General features: G+C 41.5%; 1 protein-coding gene across 1 annotated transcript; it reads right to left on the bottom strand.

Annotated features, from left to right (window-relative positions):
• On the bottom strand, positions 1-17,114 carry tasorb (transcription activation suppressor b). The gene is made up of 23 exons (XM_017712742.2): positions 16,677-17,114; positions 15,089-15,234; positions 14,575-14,667; positions 14,289-14,361; positions 13,025-13,116; positions 12,765-12,899; positions 12,450-12,565; positions 11,966-11,997; positions 11,703-11,808; positions 11,388-11,491; positions 11,075-11,178; positions 10,706-10,778; positions 10,524-10,598; positions 9,718-10,443; positions 8,608-8,966; positions 7,263-7,389; positions 6,129-7,045; positions 5,908-6,027; positions 4,902-5,061; positions 3,699-3,798; positions 3,267-3,445; positions 2,533-2,670; positions 1-2,410 (listed from the first exon to the last, which is right to left on the bottom strand). Exons 1-23 carry the CDS (start codon positions 16,987-16,989, stop codon positions 918-920), a joined length of 5,781 nt encoding a protein of 1,926 aa, XP_017568231.1. The 5' UTR covers positions 16,990-17,114; the 3' UTR covers positions 1-917.
• Positions 17,115-19,341: the final 2,227 nt, after the last annotated feature.

The following is a 19,341-nucleotide window of genomic DNA, read 5'->3' as shown; positions in this document are numbered from 1 at the left end:
TTGCCTATTTTCATTCATAAATATGTTTAATTAGCTTGAATTGTATAACAAATCCTGCATTATCTGCTGAGGCTGATTAAGTATCTGAAAGAAAAAAAAAAGAAAAAAAGAATCCAAGTTACGTCCCTGCTGAAAACATTTATAAAAACAAACCATTTAACATCTTTTAAACTTACAAATGTATAACATAAGAAATGTTCTTTAAATAGTTTATGCAGGGTACATTTTAGTGCCATAGTCTACAGTATCTAAACCAAGAAGAATGCTGCCCTCTGTTGGCCAGATATTAAAAATATGTTGGAGCTTGACCAGCAGTGACTCAACAGAGACACTAATTCAGCTCATCTGTAGCAAAAACCTACAAACAGATAAATCCTTCAAAATCCAATGTACATATACATACAAATAACACATACAGTGTGCACTTCAGGTAATATACTCAACACAATTCCATGTTTGATACAACCTTGTTTTAATAGAACGTTTGTACAACCAAGAATGTAAAAAAAAAAAAAAAAAAAAAAACCCAAAACAAAACAAACAAAAAACAACAAAAACCAGCTAAAATGAAGAGTGACTCACTTTTTCTCTTTAAAAAAATATTGTCTGTAGTCTGTACTTTACCCCTTGTTCACGAACCGTTTTGAAATTTGGGGGGAAAAAACAAAAGAAAAAAAAGGTAACATTGAAAGGCAATTACATTTCTTGGCAATATAAATATAGTGGTCTGAACAAGGTTTCAAACATATTATTAAGGAAGAGCATTTTGGAGCAACAGCACAACACCGGCTGCCATGTGAATTGTTGATCTATTTGATACAAAACCAGAATTATTTTTTAACCCCACATCTTGGTTCAGTGTGCTCTTCATGTTAAATATATACATTCTCTATGCCAGTAGTCCTCCCCATGGCATTTTAGGGGTATGTATAGTAATCTGGGACTCCACCCCCTCCCCTGCCAGGCGGGTAGCCCCAGTTACAAACCGAGCCACCCCTCATGGGCCCCCGACCTGGTCTGGATCTCATAGGCATTGGAGGGGGTCCTCTGCCCCTGAAGCCTCCACGCATCATGTCCACAGACCCTGACATGGGCCCATGGGGGCTGTATGTGCTACCGCCACTGTGCGAACCCATCCCTTGTGGCACCCCTCGACACACAGGGCCCTGTGCCAATCCTGGGATGGGAAGGAGTCCTCTAGGGGCGGCGGCACCACCACCCCTGCTGGATGTAGGCCCTCCTGCCTGGCCCTTAGCAGGACCACCCCCCTGGCTTTCTGGGCAAGAGTTCAGTGGAGTCCTGCTGCCCTGGCTGCTGGGTGTTAGGCTGCCGGGCGTGCTGCCCTTCTCTGGGCCCCCTTCTTGCAATGTAACAGTAGAAGGTGCTGGCCCAGGGATGCTTCCCTCCACTTTACTGTTTGGAGTCCCAGATTCACTAGCTCCTGCCCATATTGCATCAGCCGTACCAGCGGCAGTCAGTGTCCCTGCTGCTTCTTTTTGCGTGGGGGGGAGTGGACCAAAGGGCCCCATATTTACTCCAGATGGATAGCTCTGATGTGGCCCTGGTGCGGCTGCCCAGTTAAACATTGGTGGTGGTACTCGTGGGATGGGTGTAAGGCCAGGAAACGTGGGAGGTTCTGGGTAGCTGGGGAGAGATGAGGTGGACGAAGAAGCGAGGGCTTTAGACTCAATGGCTTTACTCTGTATATCCTGGCCAACTGTGTTGCATGGGGTTACGACATCGTCACTAGCCTGAGCCTGAGGACAGGAGGATGTGTCTGGAACTGGCAGGGCCTCCGCTAGACTGCTGGTGGAGGACTGAGGCATGGGTAGGGGAGAGGGGTTGGCAGGCACCAGGGTAGCAGGGTTAGTTGGGGTAATGGTGGAGGGATTTAAAGGAGTGAGAGCACTGGGGTTAACCTGGGGCAGAGCAGCTGGTTGAGAGAGTGGGGCAGTGCATGTTTGGGTTAAGCCCATGATGCCTGACTGGCTGAACTCCTGCCCTTGTGAAATTGAGCAGGCAGGTGAAGAATAGGCTGACCCCACGTGGTATCCAGGGGAGCCAGAGTATGGGCTCCACTGTGCTGAGTTGGGGTACAGGTAACTCTGGTGGGGGTTAACCCCAAAATTGGCCAAGCTGTCCTCCACTTCCACTGAGGATGTACTGCTCTGTCTGGATGCCTTGTACTCTGAGATGGCTGTCTTCAAAGCATTGTAGTCAACAGGGTAAGAAGACAGAGGGTCCTGGACAGGAAGGTCAGGGAGAGGAGGCCTAAACTCCTCGCTCTGGGGCGGGGGAGGGATTGGTGTCTTCTTTTCCTCAACTTTGTCAGAGACATCAGCCATCAAAGACGTATCCTCATCCGAGTCCAGGGACATGTCCTCCTCGTCCACACATGCATCAGGCTCCGCTGCAGGCAAAGCAAGAAGACAAAAAAAAGAGCATAATAGCGTGTGAGACTTGCATTCAGAAAGGAAGAAAATTAAATGAAATCAGAGGGATGGTTAGCAGCACTAGTTGACATGGTGGTACCTGGAGCTGAGAGAATGGGTACAGCAGGCACTTCAGCTTTAGCACTGCTTACGAGGCTCTCAAAGTTTGTCATGATGTCTGTAATGCTTGCAATGATGACTCCATTACTTGAGAACTTGGGCACATCAAAGCACTTATCTGTGAACAGAACACAACCCCTGAGATGCATTTCACATTTCTGTGGTTTTATATACCAAAAAAAAGTCTACTAATTTTACATGACCAAAACAGGCTGTTTTACATCGTCATGCCATTAAGACTGGTAATATATGCAAATGACTTGCGTTGTGATTTTCATTTTAAAAAAACACGCCTAATAACTTCACCCTGAATGGGTCGGGATAAACTTCTACAGGCTGAATAAACAGATATATTGTAACAATGTTAATGACATCACAAAAATAATTAATTTAAAACAAGCTGGTTTTGTTTTTATATATAGACTGTATGAAATGGAGAATGTTTACAAAATACATCCATCAATATAAAAAAATTAAGACATTTTCCAAGGAATGGATCCTTTAATGTTTAAAGTAAAACCTTTATTACATCTCTTGAAATAGCTCTTGGGTGCTGCTTATAAATGCAATCTTCATTATAAACCTGATCTATCCTAAATATTGGACAAATGCAAGTGCATTATCAATATTGTTAATGTAGAACCAACAGTGGCAAAGTAAACCGCCAGAAAGTAGTTTAAGAGGATTAGAGCACATTTCTGCTTCTATGTTTACCTGTGAGGAAAATTATGTGTCGGAGCTGTGTATGTTGAGCCTGTAACTTCACTAGGCAGTCCAGATCTGGAGCTTGCTTTGACGGAGCATCACACTCATGGTAAGGTAAGAACTCCACTAGGTGCTTCTTCTGATAGACTGTCAGCAGGTTCAACAATTCCAGAGCTTCAGTGTTTAACCTATCAAAGGACAGGAAAGCCAGCCAGAGCCCAAGAATTAGACATTGGGGAAAAGATCGCCAAGTCTAGAAAATGATCAGTTGCTAAAGTAATATTTGAATAAACTCAAGATTAGACTATTTTGAATAGACTCAAATTAGACACAGAGGTAAAACTTTCACCTCAAACCAAACTGTTTACTCACCTGTGAAGGCCATTGACAATTAAATAAAGGCACTTAGGTATTTTTGATTTAAATAAATAAAATACTGACCTGCTGAGCTCTTTAAGCTTCTTTTGAGTCTTGCAGTGCACCTTCCACTTCCATGACATGTTCTGCTTCTCCAGCAACTGAAGGAATGCCTGCAGCTTCTCTGTAACACAAACACATGACAAAACATTAAGAATGGGGCACGCCACATCAAACCTTTTTGAATGACTTTGTATAAATCCTAATGATTGAATTATGCAGACTTGCTAAATCACTCATTTTAGCACAATTTACAAAGCTATTTAAAAAATAATAATTATTATTAGATTATTATTATTATGTCTATTTATATAGCACAGTTCATACATTAAATGCAGCTCAATGTGCATTACAGTAAAAGTATTTTTTAGTCAAAAAAGGTCTAATCTTTCTGAATATGAGCAAAAGAGAAAGCAACAGGCACAAATTCATGCCTAGATATTGGCAGAATTTTAATGAGTATTGGTTCAAAAGATACCCCATTAGATATGACCAAAATCAACACAATGGCCTCTAAAGATCAGGTCCGTACTTACAACCACAGACCACAGTGAACAGCCTTTATGATCTGTTGCTCAGAGTCAAATCATCCTTCTGGTTATAATGCCTGATTACTACTTAACATTATTTAACCACATTCAACAATTTATCTGCTGTAACTGATTGTAATTCATCTGCTGTAACTGATTGTTCCATGTTAGGCTTTGAAGTTAGCACAGTCACATTATACATGCATTTAAAAAAAAAAAAAAAAAAAAAAAAAAACCACAACAACACACAGTCATACTCATAACCACAGCTTTCCCTTTTGACATTCTGTTTCAGTAGTGTGCTCCAGCATAATTTATTTTACAAAGTGTTCTGACTGACTGAATATGCCACACATAATACACATAAATGATCAATAATTTATTCCTGTACTCAGCACAAAAGCCACAGTTATTCCAGGCCTTGAGATATAGCTGCAATACTCAATTGATGAGTGACTTAAGACTACAGACTGGAATTGTATTCTATGTTTTACACATTAGCCTTTTTTCTTACAATAGTACAGGTTATATCTGATTGGAGAATGCAGGAATCCTAGATTTAACATTTCTTTAAGAATTTATGACCTTAAACAAAAGGTACCTTGGAGACTTTGTTCACTGTATACTGAGACTGTGAGCATCCACTCAACCCTAGTGAGTTTTTAACAGCTCTCTTCATCCAGTGACCAGTACTCACCTAAAGTAATGTAGTCAGGGTTGAGAATGAGCTCATCCGACACAACGAGGCCTCCAGACACAAAAAGCTCATTATAAGTGCGGTTTTTCACGTCATCTAGACTGTCCACTCCAGCAAAGTACACTGTAGGTAACTTCTTTAATGACACAAGTGCTGGAATCTGATAAAGACATATGAAGAAGTTTAGAAACATGACTGACTGCTCATGCAGAAGTTATTCATTTATTCATGCCAGTTAGCATTTCTTGAAAGTTTTAATTGAACTGGCCAGGGTGCAAAGAGAATGAAAAGCTTAAATGTCCTTATCCATATTCAAACAGACCCTAGTTAGACACAATCATAAGCAATGTAATGATTTTTATAATCATCTTCATGATAAATTACACACATTAGGTCACAATATGCTTTTCTGAGCACACTGTGGATATCGCCAGAACTCGAACACTGATGTGCTGCATGTTCTGTTACAACGATAAGATATTAATCCCATTTCATTTTATTTAATACAGCACTGCATATCTTTTTTTTTAATAGTGTTGATAATATTTTTAAAATGTGATAATATTGGTTCTTTCTCTGTTCTAAAACAGTGAAACGATCACAACATTTATTAGTATCATAATATCATGTAAAAGTATTGAGATGCTACTTTTTTGCCATAGATCAATGCTAGATCAATGCATGTGTTTAAAAGGATGATAAAAGTTGGTTTGTTTAAAAAATATGAAATAGTATAATGTATATTTTTGTGAACTGTTGTACGAGAATGACCTGATGTTTTTGTTTAGTGTTGTTTTTGTTTAGTTTGTTTTCTATAAATTATTAGTGTTCAAAATAATTTCAGGGAAAAAAGGGGCAGATATTATAAGATTTTTGTCTTCTTTCTGCTGCCTTTCATTTCATTTGTGATTATTTTTATGATTGTTTAAATTGAAATGAATAAATTTTCTAAATAAATAAATATCGCCCACAACCAGTCAGACCACACCAGACACACTAGTAGTACCTTGTGAACATGAGAAGCTATGTCCTCATTCTGAATGATGACCATAAACTTCTGCTGACAGTTGTTTTCCAAGTAGGTCTGAGGGTTGCACTCAATGTTGCCAAGGCTCTCCAAATACCTCTGTGACAAATTGTTAGAACCTCTGGTTTAGAAAACAATCAACTACAGATTATGTCATTACACAAGTCCATTGAGTCTACATCTATTCTCAAAAATCCTACCTTAATCTCAGTGCAGAGCTGATTTTCATCCTGGTCCCCTCGCTGGATGTAAAATCGGACTGTGTTCATCTGCATGATCTCCACCAGAGTACTTAACACTTCTGGCTTGATCTGGCCAATCACATTACTTCCACCTGCCTGGGCTGCTCCAGGAGGCAGCTCGGGCAACGGTGGGAGAGCAGTGCTTCCTACTGAGGGCAGGCATTTAGGACTGTCCACAATATTGGAAAGCTTAGGGTCAGTCTTTTTCCCTTGTGTAACCAGATGCATCTCTCTTACAGTGCCCAGGCGAGGCTTGCCGATAGGAGAGGGCTGTTTCTTGGGGGTAGGAGCAGGGGCAGGAGCAGGGGTAGAGGTAGGGGCCTGAAGCTTGGGTTCAGGTGGCGCTGGTTTGTGTAACAATTCCTGCAATTTAGGCTTTCCGGCTGGTTGTTTGGAGTGAAGTGGAGCAGATGCAGCAGGTGCAGGTGCAGTAACTGTAGCAGGAGAAGTAACCACTGGAAGATGTGGGGCTGTAGCAGAAGCAGGAGCAGAAGGGAGAGGAGAAGTTACAGGAACAGGGGAAGGGTGAGCAGCAACCGTTGGAGTAGCAGCATTGGCAGCTGGATTTGGAGGAGCTCCAGGTGAGTGAATCATGCGGTTCATTTTTTCACACAGCGTGTTTACATAGGTCTGCACAGTTGGTGGCGAGATGTAGTTTGACACGTATGGAGAGAAGGTGGACTCCAACCCATTGGCTCTACCCTCATGCCGAGGCGGTGGAGGCTGCGAAACATACAGTATTTGTTGGCTGTCCATCAGTTCTCGGATGCCTGTGCAGAGGTTTTGAAACTCCTGGTCAAGGATAGAGTCTAGCGTTCTGCCTGCTGCCTGCCCTGGTCTGTCAGCCCCCGATGCAGCCTCATCACCCACAGAATCTGGGACAGAAAGAGAAAACTGGATTAACCAAAACAATAAAAACATAAGCTCCATGTACACAGACATTAACGCTTCAATACAACCAGATAAACTTCAAATGCATTCAATCAAACTGTAATCAAATTGAACTCGCTGCACCCATTTCAACATTCGAAACGCTGTGGCAGTGGTAAGAATTAGATGCAATAAACCAACAAACGAACAAAAAGGGAATACCGGTGGAAGCTGCTCTCCACTGTAAGCGGTCATGACTGGGGGTTTCAGCTGGGCGAGGTGGCTGCTGCTCGATGTTGGAGGATGGACTGCATAGGTCCATACTACTAATACTGCATTCCATCTGTTCCTACATAACAACCCAAATTGTCACTATTAAACAGCAAGCACAAACTCAACCTTTCACACACACTGACCAGCCACTTCATTAAGTACACACTCATTTTATTAGGTCAATTTTTATTAGGTCCACTTAGCACACAGCAGTTCATTGTTGTTCATCTGTTTCTCTTCAAACCTTGTTAGCCCTTTTAACCCTGTTCTTCAAAGGTCAGGACCCACACAGGACCACCACAGAGCAGGCATTACTGGGTGGTGGATCATTCTCAGAACAGTGACATGCCACTGTGTGTTGTGCTGTTACAAGTAGATTAGAAATAGCAGTTATTCTGGAGTTGCTTAAAAACTACAGAAGCACTGCGTGTCTGATCCACTTGTACCAATCCAACACATACTAACACACCACTACCACTTGAGTGTCACTGCAGCGCTGAGAATGATGCACCACCCAAATAATACCTGCTCTGTGAGGGTCATGACCATTAAAGAACTGGGTAAAAGGGGGCTAATAACGACAAAGTGCAAATATAAGTGAATCTGACAAAATGAACAAAGTGTGTAAACATGAAGTGTACTTTATGAGGTGCCTGATCTGTGTATAGACAGCGGGGCCCAAAAGTCTGAGAGCACCGTTTAAAATGCGTCTTCAACACCTTTTTAATTTTCTACAACTTTATATAAAATGAGTTTTTTCTAAAATATATCAGCATAACAATGTGACAGGAAAGTAGAATACCAGACTTCTACTAGTGGAATTTTCAATGTGGCCTCAGACTTTGGGATTGATGGATTGATTGATTGATTGACTGATTGACTGATTGACTGATTGATTGATTGATTCTACGCAGGCCAGCACTTGCATGGATCTGCACCACTAGTACACCAACCTAGTAAAGTACAACAAAGTAATGATAAGCTTGAACCAGGGGTATTGGATGGTAAGGACAAATACTAAACTGCCTCAAGGACTGCATTTGAAATGGTTCAACTATCACACTGACAGGCATAAAACTGCAATTTACTATACAAATTTATTCTAAAGTTAGTGTTTTTCCAAGCAAACAAGATTTTCTGCCCAGATCAATCAGCTTAAAATCAAATTTTCCTCACATGGTCTTTACATAGTACTATATGTCAAACCCTGTACATAGGTTAAGAAGTTTCCACTTGGCCACATTAGAAACAAAACATACAAGCATAGTAAAATATGAAGAGTAAAGGCACAAACCTCCAGGTAGTCTTGCGTAACCTGCTCCTCCTCTATGTGCCTGGTGCGCAGGTCACGGTCACAGTGGGTGGCGGGCTCTGAGGGCTCAAGGGCCCGTTTTGTCCCCAGGCTGTCCTGCTGCTTCGAGGACAGCATGGAAGAAGCAGGTGTGGCAGTGGCAGCTGCAGCAGCAGCAACAGCAGCAGCAGCAGCAGTGGAGCCCTGGGCAACTCTGTTTAAGGCGCTGAGGAAAAGCTTGAGCAAGGACTGTGCGTCCTGGAGGGAGGCGCTGTGGGTGACCTGCTCCCGCAGGTCTGTATCACACAGCCCCATGTTGTCCATCACCGATGACAAAGAGAGAGACTTGTCGCCCTGAGGAACTGCAGGCATGGACAGGAGAATAATGAAGGAAGATCCAGTGTGAACTAAATATATATATATATATATATATATATATATATATATATATATATATATATATATATATATATATATATATATATGTGTGTGTGTGTGTGTGTGTGTGTGTGTGTGTATAAAATACACATACACACACTGATTCCTTAATCCTGCAATCATACCCCAGTCAAATCACATTTCTTTGATCTTCTAAGTAAAATAAGTGAGCACATCCTCTACACAGAGAAAACACTTCCATACAGCATGTTTCAGCAAAATTCAGTGCTCAATTTCTATTTATTTGCCAAGACCATTATATAACTCTCCTAATAAATTCAGCAAATAAACAGTAATTGTGCATTAAAATAAGCAAAGGTGCATTCTCTGTAGAGGATGTGTACATATTTTCACACAGAAAATCTTGTCATTTGACCATGGACACACAACTATATCCACATTATTTGTCAACATCAATATGAGGGAAGGGGCTTTACATTGTGCAAAAGACAGACATGCCAATCAAAAATAACTTTGAATTAAATCATTACGTTAACTTGCGTTAAAAGTTACAAGATCTCTGTTCTTCCCCTTTCCCTGTTTTAATAAAGGCAGTGCTGTGATGGCTAAAGTGAGAGGAAAACTCAGAAGTAAAGATGGTTTGATGAGTGGAATAACTGATTTACAGTCCATCGATTATGTACATAATCATGCATTAGCTGAAGCCCTCCTCACCTCTCCCTTGCTCTCCATTGCTCAGGAGGCCCGTGTTCAGATATTTGCTGACTCCAGCCGACCCATCATCCTCCAGCCTCCTCTTGAGACCAGCAGGGTCCCAGTCTTCACTGCGCTCCTGCCCACTACTGTCCTCCTTGCCCAGTGCACGTTTGTGCAGCTGGATCAATTTCAGCAGCTTCTCCATCTTTTCCTTGTCGTACTCAGCCTGGCTGGGCCGGGGCCTCTGAGCGCTGCCATTGGACTGCGCTGGAGCTGGCCCTGGCCTGCCGCTGCCCGAGGCACGGTCCGAACCACCCCAGTCAGACACAGGGCTGTATTCCTCACCCCCTCCACCTGGCGGCGATGTGCCTGCACCCTGCCCGCTATCCACCAAGCCCTGCTGCAGCCGCACCACTGGCAGCTGAAAGCGTGCGGGCCCGTACATGTAAGCGTTCAACGCAGAGTCCATACCCTTGGGTCGAGGTGAAGGGTGCAGGTTAGGCCACTCATCCAGGTTCATTCGGTACTCAGGCACAACAAAAGGACGGCCTACACCCTGTTCCCGGAGACCCAAATAGTCCAGTGCCTGGTTCTTAACACCAGCAGCCACATCTTTGGGTGGATTTGAACGCAATTTAAAGAAGGCGTGGTGCAGGGCAGGAACAAAGGTGTCTAGGTGCTCAGCGATTGGATCTTTGGGTTCTAAAGGAACCGCAGAGTCTCGTAGTCCAGCATGCTTTGACACTAAGAAAAAGAACAAAAAAGGTCAATGTCCAGGTGTTATATACACAACAAAAAATGAAAGCTTTAGGAAAAATACTTACTGAACCGTGCCACAGTTCTTGACTCTTGGAAAACAAAAAGTGCCTGTAATCCTCTGTCACCCCTCCCTCGCCTCTCTATATGTTTCACAAAAGGACAGGGAGAAAGTCACAGTATGCTGGAATCAAATAGCAGAGATAAGGAGTGAGGACAACATGCAGATATGAACACAGCTTGAGCATACCATTAGAACTGTGCATGTGAGACGAAGACAAGAGGAATAGAAAGCCTCTGTCCACCAGTGGCTTCACGAGAACCTGGACAAAAAGAAAATACAATAAGAATCAACCAAGGAGCCCCACGTTTCATTTTTCATCATTAAGAGTCATTCTGACAATCTGTCTAATCAACTGAATGAAATCAGGACAGGAACAAACGCCAAGCATGTGAACAAGGAAGTTCCTATCTCAATTTGCATTCAGCTACAAAGTTACAGATCACCAAATACAAAATCAAGATCACTTGCAACAACCTTCACAATCTATTCACAAATATTATAACATGTCACAAATTTGCAGGAGCAAGAGAGTAGGGAACACACTACGACTCTCACCATTTTTTCCTTCTCCATTCTGTGCAGCAGGCCGGACAGGCAGTTGCCCTGTTTGGTCTTACCCATGACTTCAAACAGACTGCCATACATGCCACACTTCAGTGCTGACACAGAATAAGCAAAGAAATTTAGAGAAACCAAATAATAATAATAATCATCATCATAATTAAGATATTGCAGTAAAACAGACGCTTGAACTGCTGTTTTTGTTGAATGTCCCTAAAATGTAAAACCTCTAATTCATAAAAAGTTTATTAGCATCAGGGCACCAGAACATTAGGCAGCAGAAGCAATTTTAACACACTGTGTTTACCCTCTCGTGTTGAACTGTAGGTGTCCCACGAAAGCAGCGTAGAAGGAATCTTCCTCTTCACTTGATCAAGATGCATTGCCATACTTATGTCAATTCTGTCAGGACTAAAAGTCAAGCAAACAAAACATCAGTGAATTCCACTTTGTGTGTCATAAAACAAATTTGTTTCTACAGCAGAAGCTCCGTCCAAAGATATGCAATCAGGATACAACATGTAAAGTAGGTCAATATATAAAATCGTCAAAAACGAAAGCTTTGTGACACCTCAGGTAAAAGCTAATGTGCATAAACAGTGGGGTTAAGAAGGTCACTTACAGTTTGAGGGGAAGGAAAGGGAGACTAGAGGAGCGGATGCACACTTGATACAGCTCTTCCCCCTTGTTCACCAGCAGGCCACTCCACACTGTGTACCTACGTCGTACTGCCAAAAACAGACACAATTCAGTCAGTCTCTTCCAGCTAACAATCCTAAAGGGAAAGTCTGGTGCTGGCAAAAATAAAAAAGAAAACAGAGTAAAAGTTCAGTAGCATTACTACTTCTACTGCCAAATACTACAAATAACAGGAAGACAGCTTACCTCTATGTCCTTCATACATTGTGCTGCTCGATCTGGGGGAAAAAAAAAAGGATCAGGGAATTACAAAAAATAAAAAAGAATAAAAACAATGCATGCAACACTCTCAGTAGGTATTGTGACCGCTGATTGCATAATGAATGTGACTGGCTTCTAGAAATTGAACACCTGCACATAATTATTACTCACATTCACAAAACCTGCATTGACAATAATATCAGTCTTCTTTGGATTAACTGAGCAGTATCTGAAGTAACAGCTTTTCAGTATCCTGATAACACCCCGACACTGCCCTTTAAACTAAATTATTAACAAAAAGAATGGGAGTCAGCAAAGCAAAGTATTACTATGGTTTCATTTCCAGATATAAGAAAAACTCAACCATCCCACTACACAGCTCAGAGATAACTCGATACTGGAAAACGATGCTACAATTAACATGATTCTTAGGGATCGACAAGAATATAATACTACAGAGATCCTGTACCTGTGAGCAGCTGTGGATGACTCTTTGCCTTTATACTGGAAAGACACCACTGCATACGGAAACACGTGTCTGGGCCGGGACCTCAGCTCCTCAAACGCAAACTCATAAAAGTATTGCTGTAGACGGGCCAAACAAACGCGCAAAAAACATCAGTTACAAGACCACAGCAAAACTAATGTAAAAAAAAAAAAAAAAAAAAGTTAAGAATACACCCCATAATATGTAATGCACATCCACTTGTTGTAAAACACCAATGCAAACAGGTGTGGACATCAGTGTACACAATGCAGTAATAGGAATGACCTGTACATTTACCTGAGTGAGTTCAAAGGCCCTATATGATAATAATGAGGTCACTTTGCTGGCATTTTTGTGCACATGGCAGTCAAACTTAGGTGCAGGTTCCAGATTACTCTTGGGCATATTTTCAAATATGCTCTTTAATCTACCCTGTAGGATAAAAGTAAAAAGGCCACATTATTCAGAATCAATTAAGAAAATGACTACACACCAATCTAAGATCACAAAGATTCTTGCAAATTATTACAAAGTATTACAAAGAAATGAAATATTACCTTCATGACTTTAAATACAATAATATCCCCTGAAGCACCTGCTTCGAATGGATTTATCTGCAACAAATCTGAGTATTTTGAAAGGTAAACCCCTAAAAAAAAGGCAAAACAATGCCAGTTATCTCATAGATAAGACAGCAAGAGAGACAGTTGTTTAACATTCTAATGACTGTTACCTGCAGTTTTCAGGCCAGCACTATAAAAAACAATATGAGTAAAACTGAACTACACAAGGGATTGTTAGATCTGGTTTGATCATCATGCTATGACATTTTAATAAAAGTAGGCCTAGCAGTAACAGAGAGAAGCACTTCCTTACATAATTTGTACTTAAAACCACTAAAGCATAGTCAGGTCTGACGAAATAAGGGTACTGAGTGATATCATCTACACTGGTACATCTTGATGCTGATACACTTTGAAATCACTTTTCTGTTTTAAAATATTACGAATGATACATTTTACTTAAAATTATACTTTTAATTATATCATTTTACTTATAATTATACTCATGACATGATGTCTGTAAAATAACAGGGTCCCTGTTACCAAGCTGTTTGCTGCCAGACTTTTCAAGGTTTTTTGTTTGATTGCTTTCCTGGAAAAGTTCTTTCTGTCTGGCTAACATGCACAGTACAGTGTAAGCTCCATTTTGGTGCCATTTTATAAAAATAAAACAGAACAAAACAGTCCAATCAAAACAAGCTATGTCAGGTTTTTAAGACTTTTAGCATGGAATAGCAGGACTCTGGAAGCAATGGTCCATAAGCTATATTAACACAAGTTGAAGTTTTTAATCGATATCATAACAGTTATATTGTGGTACTGAATTTGTCAATATTGCCAAACACTAGGATGTGATTTGTCATACGGAGTCAAAAATGCTCTGCTGTAATGCAAGGCTATGATTATATCTACAAACAACTTCAGCATGAAGCAGATAAACAAAGTTATGTTTATAAAGTTACACTTTATTGATCCCACAAACAAAATTTGTCACTTTGCTCTTTGTCCATTGCCCAGACTGCACTGTCAGCAAAGCAGCGTGGCCTGCGGCAGCAGAGTGTTGAGTGCCTTGCCCAGGGGAACACTAAGTAATACCCAATTACTTAGTCAATCCTGGGATTTGAACCCACAACCTCATGCTAAGAAAACATTCTGACATCTTGTAATGTAAGCTACAACAGTTATATTTACAAACAACTTTACAACTTGCAAAACGAAACCATGACGGATTCTAAATGAGCACTCAACTTATAGTTACCTTTAGAAGGATTTCCCAAATTGCTAATCCGTGCATGTCCCACAGACAGGCCCTTTTCACAGATCCAATGAGTCTGCAACAAGAGGTACAACATTCCACTGCAACCTTTCCACATTTAAAAGTTTTACCCACCAAATCCCAATCCCAGGATTCCATGGTTTAATGTTTTGCATACTTTAACACACTTAATGTGTAAGCAAAGATAAAGTAAAGAAGAATATGAGGAACTCTCAGTTTGGCTAAGAATAACATGAAATGAAGAGAAACCTGCAGATGTTAGTGTTACCTTGTTCGCATCAGGCAGCAGAAAGGCGTAAGAATCTGTAAGTTCTGCTTCAGTCCGTCCGGCCTGTTTGAGTTCCCTTTTCTTCTCAATAAACTGTTGGGATAAATAACGCAGGCTCATTAACCCCAACATATCAGAAACATGTTTATCTAGAAGAGAAGCTTTGAGGACACAATCAGAGATCCAGACCACAAAAGGCACAGGCCAAGCCACAACTCTCTCAAACCATACTGTGAAACCATGGACTCTAATTGTTATTTGTATGTAAGGACCTTTCATTTTCAGGAATAACAGCAACTAGCAAATCAGCTTTTACGACTGTAACAGCAGAAACGTTTATAAAAGCAACACAAACAAAATACATAACAAATACCTTTACCACATAACAAATCAGCATGGAGGGGCAGTAGAGCCATTTCAGATCCTGCTTGGATTCCCTGGACATTTACCAAGAATTCCTATTAACCACACCAACCGATCAAAGACAGATCAACGTTCTGAACCCAGAGCTTACCTCCTTCTCCAAGAGCTCATTGTGAATGAGACATGCTTTGGTGTAGGTGAAGGCTCCTCGAGAAGAGGTATCCAGATAGAAGGATGAAAGGACCTTTACAAGCTCCTCAAACTCCCGTGAATCTGGAGCCAACATCTGTAGAAGTCCTGGAGAACCAAATGAGAGGACAGGTGTTATGACAGCTGGTACGCAGTGACACACAAACACTATCTAATCAACGCTCAAAGATAATCAAAAATTGGCAACTTAAAAAATTGATTTAGACTAATGAATAGTTAGAGAATTGTATGTCATTTAACTCTATTCCTAACCACGAGTAAACAATCAGTATGCTCCCATGTGAAAAAAAAATTATGACATCTTCTGACAGATGAACAACAAAGGACTGAACAGCTAAATGTCTACTTATTAATTTAAAAAAAACTTTAAAGAGGCGTTCAGACAGAGAACAGGCAGCAGAGATAAGGCATTCTCCACAACTCTATCACTGTTACTATGGCGATATCCTAGTCTGGGCTGGTCAACAAGCAGTGAACAAGTGTGCTTAGGCAGCTCACTGACTTAATGAAAAGCACTTGCACATGCAACTATAACTACATCTCACACTTCCTACAACAGTCATGCCAGATTAAGAGACGTTCAAACAGTGCATGCCACAACACCAGAAGCGAGGTACAAACGCCTAGTAATGCACAGCCCTTTTAATAGGCTCATGACTCATTCCTTAAAACAGCCCCACTTACTTCATGACCCTTTGACATATAGTTAACACAAAACCACTAGGAGAACTAAAGAACTACTCTGGGCACTAAGGCCAAGTTAGTTTCGACACAGATCAACGCGCAATCCTAAAACTCACAGCGAAACATCATAAGCATGTTATTATTGAGCACGTAAGGGGCAAACCTGCACTGAATGGTCACCAGACTTAAAACCCGGGAGTTCATGTAGCGCCTAACGTTCAAGCGTTGACCTGAAGCACTCTTCAGAGGTAATGCGCTACGAAAGGAGCGGAAGGACTGTATACACTGACCAGTGTTGTGGTCTGTTGAGACACATTACTACAGTAGCGCCAGTGGTGGATGAGGAGTGGCAAAACTGTGTCATGTGGTGGCAGCCGTGTAGTGGCGAATTCTGCTAGCTTATCGTTGTAGCCAGCTAAGTTAGCTGGCTAGCAACCACTCACAAACACAGTGTGGGACTCAAAACGGACATGTTTACTTCGGAGACACACGAACTAGAGTATTTGACCAAATACATGTTGGTGCTTGGCACAAAGCTCAGCTCTTTACGTACTTCTGGCATTTTATTTGCGCATTAGCTAGCCAGCTAACGTTTGGCTAGCTTGCAGTTCATGTGGCGGCTACATAACATCAACATGCCGCCTCGCACAAGCACACGAATGCAAAATATACAGGCAGTACAGGTATAAGCGACATGCAGGCACAGCGAGAGCACGTCTAGCTAAAGCAGAGCCAGGAGACGGGTTGCTAAAGAAGGCGGGTTAACAGGCATGCAGGACGGACTGGGTAAGAAACCGAAACAGAGTCCCTTTCAGCCCGAGGAATGCCAGTAAAGGGGACACAACCTTTCCGTTCCTTAATCTTCCGAGGAATTTGGAAATTCCTCCGTGGCAGCTCGTCGGTGGACCTGTGCAGCGTCGACGGGGAGCTGCCGCCGCCGCCGTGCTTAGCGTCTGACAGCGCGCTCCTCCGCCGCTCGGAAGCGTCTTGTTCAGACATTTGCTCGTCTTCACATCCAGCCTGATCGCCATTTTGCTTGGATGTGGTCGCGGTGGAGACTGACAATTGTTTCTGGCTCTCGCCGCCGTCCACGGACAAGCCGCCCGCCTTCACGCCGTCCTTGTCGAGCTTTCTGTCTTCGTTGAAATTGCAGGCCATTTTTTTTCCGGGGAGGGGGGAGGTGGGGGGAGGGGGCCACCGATCACCTCGTCGACGGGCGATGAAGTTGGGTTCAGCGCCGCTTCACGGAGTAATTCTCCTTCTCAACCAGCCTCCTCCGCCATTATGCCTCTGACGTAATGCATCCCCACCGCTGCAAAACTCTGGCGTCACTCTGTTTACAGGCGGCCGCGCGCCATCCAGAGGCCGCGGCGTCTCATAGCAACCGGACCGTGCAGTTTGTCAGCGCTCATTTCGGTTGAACTGTTATGAGAAAAGCCCTGAGACCACTGAAAAATAGTTATAAAAAAAACATCACTTTTATTAGTCTATCACGTGATACTCTAAATTCATCTAACATAGTTTCATGTATATATAAATAAGATCACATTATTCTACAGTATTTTTATAAAACCATCAGTCACGGTGTGCCTGGCATCGATTCTACACGGAACAAAAATAAATGCACTTTTGGTTTTGCTCCTATTTTGCAGCAGATTTAAAACATGTCGTAGCTCGACACTTGTTTGACCACCAAGCCTAAGTTCTATCTATGGTTTGTAAAATAAAACGAATTCAATTTGTTTGTTAAAAGATAAATAAAAAGAATCGAACGAACTCAGAAATACAAGAAGACTCTTCAGAATTCAGAAGTGCAGGTCATTTATTCTTCTTTCAGCATGGAGAATGCGCCGCGCAGGGCTCTTGGACACACTCACAAACATACAGAATTTGTACACATGTTTTATACCCTCGGTGAAGGTGGAGTGACATCGCCCCACCTCTTTTTGTCATCTCCTGATTTCACAAAACCACCATTATATCCAAATTGACCTTCATATGTCTATCAAATAGGGTCTTGTGTGAACCATTATCTCCAAGTCTAGTTTGAATCCTTTTTTTAAAAAAAAACATTGTGCCAAGCACATGCTGGTACTTTTCCATCTCGGCTTTTCGGCCTTGAAAAGTTCACAAGTTCACTCACTCCTTATAAAGTATCTGTCTTCTCTCCTACGCCCTACTGAGGTTGTTTTAGGACACTTACTCCAATGTGCTAGGCCCTTATTTATGGTTTATCCTGCATAATACATGGCATTTTAATTTTGAGTATCTTTCATTTACATCAAACAGATCATACTAATGTGTATCGCTGCTACAGACAAATTGTGTTCACACCAAGTGCTAATGTACTATAAAAAATATATTGTTTATTATGCAGATGTATGCACAGCTGGAGGGTCCACACAGTGCAGCACACAGATTGCTGAAATGTCCAATTATGTTTCACCATTTCTCTTTTTAGATGTTCCCTGTTTCAAATATGTTAAATGATTTGAGGCTAAGAGCTTCTGACAGGTTTCTCATATGGTAAAAAAAACAGAGCTAAATGTTGCATTTGTTTGGCCATGCAAAATTGGCTCTCGGGACGCTCCTGGTGTAAAAAGCACTATTGCTATATTTTCAACAATGCCGTGTTTGTATGCTGGTTTATTTATTATTTTGCTCTGTTGTTGGGTTAGTTAGTGTGGTTGTAGAGTTCACCGTCAGCAGGTGTTTTATGGCTAGAGGTAATCTTCCATGCTATTGGGCCTTTGATTAAGAAGCTCAGAGTAATCCCATATTGCTTGTTTAAGTCTCTGTATAATAGAATAGCATTTCATTATATGCACAGCGTTTTCTGTGTCTTCTTCTATGCCGACATTATGGGGAGATTTATCATTTATTGCTGTATGGCTATGAATACAGACATTTCAGCATATTAGCCTATCACTGTCCTGCTAATGGTGCTGCTTTAGTTGGTCAACCAGCATCCAAAACACATGGTTGTGGTGGTGATCAGCATATCACTGTTTTCGGAGCAAAACCTTGTATCTCCATTTTTTGTCGATTTTCAGTTTTTGGCCTAATTTGAAAGTACCTGATGTCCTTTACATTGTATGTAAATTACATGATGAATGGGCCAAGAGAAACAGCTCAAAATTTCTGGGAAAAAAAACAGTTCCTTTGACTTACATTAAAAGTAATGTAGGTTGTTTCCTTCTCCTGCAAAGTGATCATTTTGGAGATATAAGGTTTTGTTCTGACAACAGTGATGTCAAATTCCACTGCTGCTAACCAGTACACCAGCACTCAAAATTCTGCATATGCTGGTTTTGCTGTGACCAGCTATGCTACCAGCATGTCTATTCTGGTTTCTCTAGCACAGTGCTTAAACATTACGCTTGTTTGAAGTACAGTAAATGCATTGTCATATATCGTTTTAAACAAGCTGCTGATACTGATATGATTCTGATGTTATTGTGCATTCCTAATATTTTTGCAAAAAATGTGACAGGACACACAAACAGCAAC

The sequence above is a fragment of the Pygocentrus nattereri genome, chromosome 9 (genome assembly GCF_015220715.1).
Source record: "Pygocentrus nattereri isolate fPygNat1 chromosome 9, fPygNat1.pri, whole genome shotgun sequence".
Taxonomy (NCBI): Eukaryota; Metazoa; Chordata; class Actinopteri; order Characiformes; family Serrasalmidae; genus Pygocentrus; species Pygocentrus nattereri.
The sequence above is the reverse complement of the archived record's forward strand: the minus strand, read 5'-3'. Positions and strand labels throughout refer to the sequence as shown.